The sequence below is a fragment of the Medicago sativa genome, chromosome 8 (genome assembly GCF_051527215.1).
Source record: "Medicago sativa cultivar Bolivia chromosome 8, Bolivia_mono, whole genome shotgun sequence".
Classification (NCBI taxonomy): Eukaryota; Viridiplantae; Streptophyta; class Magnoliopsida; order Fabales; family Fabaceae; genus Medicago; species Medicago sativa.
Window position 1 is genome coordinate 53,308,688 of NC_140756.1, and position 5,356 is coordinate 53,314,043.

The window sequence follows — 5,356 nt, forward strand, 5'->3', positions numbered from 1 at the left end:
GGGGGTGTTGAAATATTTCTTATTTAGTATTATTTATTTTCTTGTTTAAGAGTCATTATATTACTCCTAAAATAAAGGAGTTGACTTCGTATTTCTCTCCTATAAAAGGAGCCCTTTTTTCTTCATAATAATATAACAGACAATTATCACCCATATGCTTTTCTACACTTTGTCTTCTTCTGACCACGTGTAGAAACAAACAAATAACTTGAAGGACAAAGAGAATGAATGGATAATTTCAGTTTCAATAAAGGAATTTCAAATGTCTAATCAACGACATTATCCATATCATGCAATGCCCAATGTCCTTTATTTAAAGCTTTTCAATGACTCTTAATTTGTTGCACTTTTCTCCAACGTCTCTTAAATAATTGCCCATATGAGGAGCTGAAGACTTAAAGAACATTAATAAGGCTCTGCTATTTTTATAGTGCCTTTGCTCTATCAAATCAAAAAGCGCATAGAACCTTTGTTGTCAAAGCAGAAAAGCGGCGCGGCGCGGCCACCCTAACAATTGATGTGGCGCGGGATGCGGGCGCGTATCGGGATCTATTAATATATTTAATAATAAAATATTATACTATAAAAAAAACTAAAATACTTTAAATATTACTCTAAATTTATGAAATATTCATAATTTGAAATAAAAGCCGCAAGTCTTAATAAATTTGAATAAAAGAAATGTAAGCAAGTACCGTAAAAAACTGTTAGATTAAAAAAAGAAAGTATTGTAAGGCAAGTACCGTAAAAGCCACAAGCCCAAATTGTACAAAAAAAAAACGCTTTCAAAAAGAATAAAAGAACTGTAAAAAATGAAAAAAAAACTGTATTCAGATGTACCCCACCACAAAATACAGATGTATTCCACTTTGTATTCAGATATGAATACAACCGTTAGATTTCAATCTCAGAAATCATCTTTCCTCTTCCTCCCCTATCTTTCCTCTTCCTTCCCTTTCTCTTTCTTGAAACTCGCCGGAAAACCCTCCAAAAGATCAAAACATAGTAGTTTTGTGCTCCGACCCAAATAGCGGCCACTTTGACCTGCTATCGGCCGCCCCACTCCACCGTTTCGCGGCCGCGAAACCCGCTTTCTCCCAACACGTTGTGCGGTGGCGTTGTGACGCGGTAGTCTATTTTTGGCCGCTTTGTGCCTTGATACCTCCGGGAGCGGCCGCTATTGACAACATAGCATAGAACACTTAAGAATTTCTTATAAAAGTTTGTATCTTAGAAAGGTGGAGTTTAGCATGGGAAATGGAAGTTTTTTCCCATCATGGGAAAGTTTAACCACATCCATTGATTTAATAGTTTTTTATTTGGATGGCTTAGATCTATGACTTGGTAATTGTTGTAACTTTTTGATAATTACATGGTGGACAAAAAAACCAACCCCACCATTGATTAAATAATAATTTATCATTTGTTCTATTGATTTTTTTTTTGTAGAAAATTGCTTTTTTGACAATGAAACCTTCCTATTGACACAGGTAAAATACGTAAATGCCCCCAACGGCATTTAACAACCGCTCCATGATACGCTGACAGTTAACAGCCGCTGGAACTCAGCGGTAGTTAACTACCGTTCTAATGTTTATGATATGAACGCAGAAAGCTCCATTTTCTGGTTACAGTACACATGCAAAACTTCTCAACTATAACCAAAAATCACCCAAACTTCAATTTGCTCGAAAATCAACCAAATTTCATCAATTAATTCACAAGTAAGTTATATTCTTCATATTTACAAGCAATGTAGTTTGTTTAGGGTTTTATTTTACATATTTTTGAGCAAAATGTTAGTTTCACATTAGGTTAGAAAATTGAAAATTAAGCATGATTTAGATGTTTTAAATTATTGTTTATGTTGTAATTGTTGTTTAGAGACAATGTAGGTACAATGTAGCCCTTTAGATGTTCAAATAACACTAATTATGCTCCTAATTTAGAATGCACATAAGATGTTTGATAAAATGCATAAGTGAGGAAATATTGCTTTTTTTGTGTAATTTGTTTTCAAATATGTTCAATTTTATAATGTATGTATGTTATAATTATTATAAGCTTGGATTTTTGTTTTTTTTTTTTTTTGCAAGTTTGATTAATAACATAATGTGGTATGTTATATATATGCCGAAGTTGTTGAATGATTCTAAGTGTGGATTTGTATGAATGCCTAAGTTTCATTTTTGATATGTTACATGTTACTTGCTATGTTCAATGCCTTAAAAGTTTTAAATACATTGTATGAATGCCTAATTTGTATGAATGCCTATGTTCAATGCCTTAAGGAAATGCTTAGATACATTGTATTCTTAAATACATTGTCAACTTATTTGTGTTTTTTAAATTTGTTTTGAACAGATATGGCTAGGGATGAGGATGACCGGCAGGGGGTTATTAGAGAGGATAGGATGCACAAAGGTAAAGAGGCGAGTACCGCTAGCGCTCGGAGAGAAAAGAAGGATCAAAACCCGTATGTCCCTAAGACTCGGAAGCGCAGGGACCCGAGGATAGATGGAGAGGGCTCACAGGCACAGGTGGATTACTCCTCCCAGGTGGTTGATTCGACACCAGCGCATGATTATGCTGGGCATGCGGATGAGGGTTTTGTTGGATATGATCGGATGGAGGAGGAGAGAATGTTTTTTCAGCCGTCGTAGGACGAGGCAGAGGATGAGGGGGGTGCCACAGGATGTTATGGAGGATTATCTTGAGACAGATAATGTAGTTCCTAAGGGTGAGCCTGAGGCGGCGACTCAGCCACGATGTCGTCGTGTTCCGTTGATACCGCCGTATCCTGCTGGAGAGCCTCCCTTTCCTGGAGGACCTGAGACAACAACATTGTTGTCCGACTACACGAGGCACATGGCGAACCCTCTTTGGGTGAACCATAATAATGTAAGTGTTTAAATTGTTTAAAATTCTTTAAATGCTTTCAAATGATTGTTTAAAATAATGTAGCGTAAGTGTTTTAATTATTAAATAATATGTAGCGCAAGTGATTTAGTTATTTAAAATAATGTAGCGTAAGTGTTTTAATTATTAAATATTACATAGCGTAAGTGATTTAATTATTTAAAATAATGTAGCGTAAGTGTTTTAATTATTTAATATTATGTAGCGTAAACGTTTTAATTATTTAATATTATGTAGCGTAAGTGTTTGAATTATTTAAAATAGTGACAATGTCTTAATTAATTTGAATTTCAGATGTGGTATGATGAAGTGGGTTACAAGAGTATAAATGCAGGGAAAAGGATGAAAGAGCTTGATAAGCAGGAGGCGGGTTTGAGGTGGTTTTGGGAGCCTGTGGAGGGATCTGGCCTACATGATTTGATATACACTGGCTATTCGACTGTGACCCATGCCATGATACGTGCTTTGTGCGAGAGGTGGCACACTGAGACCAGTAGCTTTCATCTACCTGTGGGGGAGATGGCGATCACTTTGTACGATGTGCATAATCTCCTACACATTCCTATTCACGGCCGCATGCTGGACCACGACGAGGCGATGGATCGGGACCGTTCGATTGATTTGATGACCAGGTTGTTGGGCATGTCAGATGTTGATGCCAGGGCTGAGGTTAGGAATGAACCTGCTGGTCATATCAGTTATCCCACACTAAAGTGGGTTTATGAGGAGCACCTGACAGAGGGTAGACGACTTGAGGAGCCACAGACGAGGGAGGAGTTGCAGGAGAGAACCAGGAGGAGGGCGTGGTGTGTGAGGAGTTTCCTTTTATATCTCGTCGGTTGTGCGCTGTTCACTAACAAAACGAACAGACACATCGACTTAATATATCTTGATTGCATGGCGGACTTGCAGGCGATTGGGAAGTGGTCAAGGGGAGGGATGACCTTAGCCTACCTGTACGATTATCTGGATGATTCTGTTATCTTGAATAACAGAACGATGACTGGTTGTACGACTCTTTTTATGGTAATAATTTAATATTTATCTTCATTTCTTTATTAATTTATTTTATAAATTTTATTATCATGTTAGATTTTTTTATTATGTTTTAGATTTATTGAATATTTAACTCGAATAATTAATTTTGTGTATTATTTATTTTGTTGCAGGGATGGATTTTGGAGTATTTGTCAGTCCTTACCCAAGGAAGCCTAACCCGGGGTGGAAGCCGGAGAGACCATGTGCTAGGAGATGGCTTACTAGCAGAGGGCACAAAGATGTGCACCATTACCGCTTATGCTTGGATCGCTTGGAGGTGGATGACGTCAGGTTTTCTACTTATGGTGATCACAGAGACGTGCACCCATTTCAGCTCCTGTGCACTTACTTGGGATGGCTCATGTGCGGGAAGGTCAGGGTGTACCGTCATTTACCTGAGCGGGTGAAGAGGCAGTTATCCTTTGTACAGGACGTTCCCAGACATCCGTCAGATGTCCCTCCGGTGCCTACGCAGTTGCTGAGAGAGATGGGTGTGAGAGAGCATGGTATCATGCGCCTGGCTACATGGCTTGGTATGCCAAAGTCTCTCACCCTCGCATTCTCCCACCTGATGAAGGATCTCCTCCCAGGCCGGCGAACGTGGAGCAGATCATAGAGGAGGAGCATGCCAGGGAGATGTCTGACACACTGACGATCATCCGGGATGTGGTGCATATAGCTGATGATATTGTGGCCAGGCAATCCGAGATGACTAAAAAGGAGATTGTGCATGAAGTGATGAGGATAGCTAGTACTAGTCGCCCTGCCCTTACTTATCAGATTGCCAGGCAGCGCAGGGGGCAGAGGCATGGTAGGCAGCAGAGCTGATTATTATTATTAGGCAGCAGCGCAGGGGGCTTTTTTATTATTATTATGACATGTTCCGTACATTTTCATATTTCTATGACATTTACGTACGTACGTTTTATATTATTTCTTGCGTTTTAATTTTACCATGTTCCTGATAAATATTGGATGAATATGTTTAGGTATCAATTGGTTATTAGAAGAAAATTTTAGATGAATTTTCAATTGGTTATTGGATGAAAATCTTAGATGAATTTGTTTAGGTACCAAAGGATTTGGTTAGAAAAAGACACTGGAAACTGATGTATTGGAAAATGATCCAGACACGTAGCGGTAGTTAACAACCGCTGGATATAGCGGCTGTTAACAACCGCTGGATATAGCGGCAGTTAACTGCCGACGGTTAGACCAACGGTTGTTAACTGCCGCTGGAGGCATTTACGTATTTTACTTGTGTCAATGTGAACTTATCAATGTCAGAAAAGCAATTTTCTTTTTTGTATTAATTCATTTAGAAATTTGTTTTGGCCTTGTTGTTTCTCACCCAAATAACAATTTTTTATTATTATTATTATTATTATTATTATTATTA

At 38.2% G+C, this 5,356-nt stretch overlaps 1 protein-coding gene across 1 annotated transcript; it reads left to right on the forward strand.

Annotated features, from left to right (window-relative positions):
* The first annotated feature begins 2,700 nt into the window (after positions 1–2,700).
* On the forward strand, positions 2,701–4,785 carry LOC146899497 (uncharacterized). The gene is made up of 5 exons (XM_085736796.1): positions 2,701–2,901; positions 3,214–3,729; positions 3,832–3,928; positions 4,089–4,262; positions 4,388–4,785. Exons 1-5 carry the CDS (start codon positions 2,701–2,703, stop codon positions 4,783–4,785), a joined length of 1,386 nt encoding a protein of 461 aa, XP_085592922.1.
* The last annotated feature ends 571 nt before the right edge of the window (positions 4,786–5,356 follow it).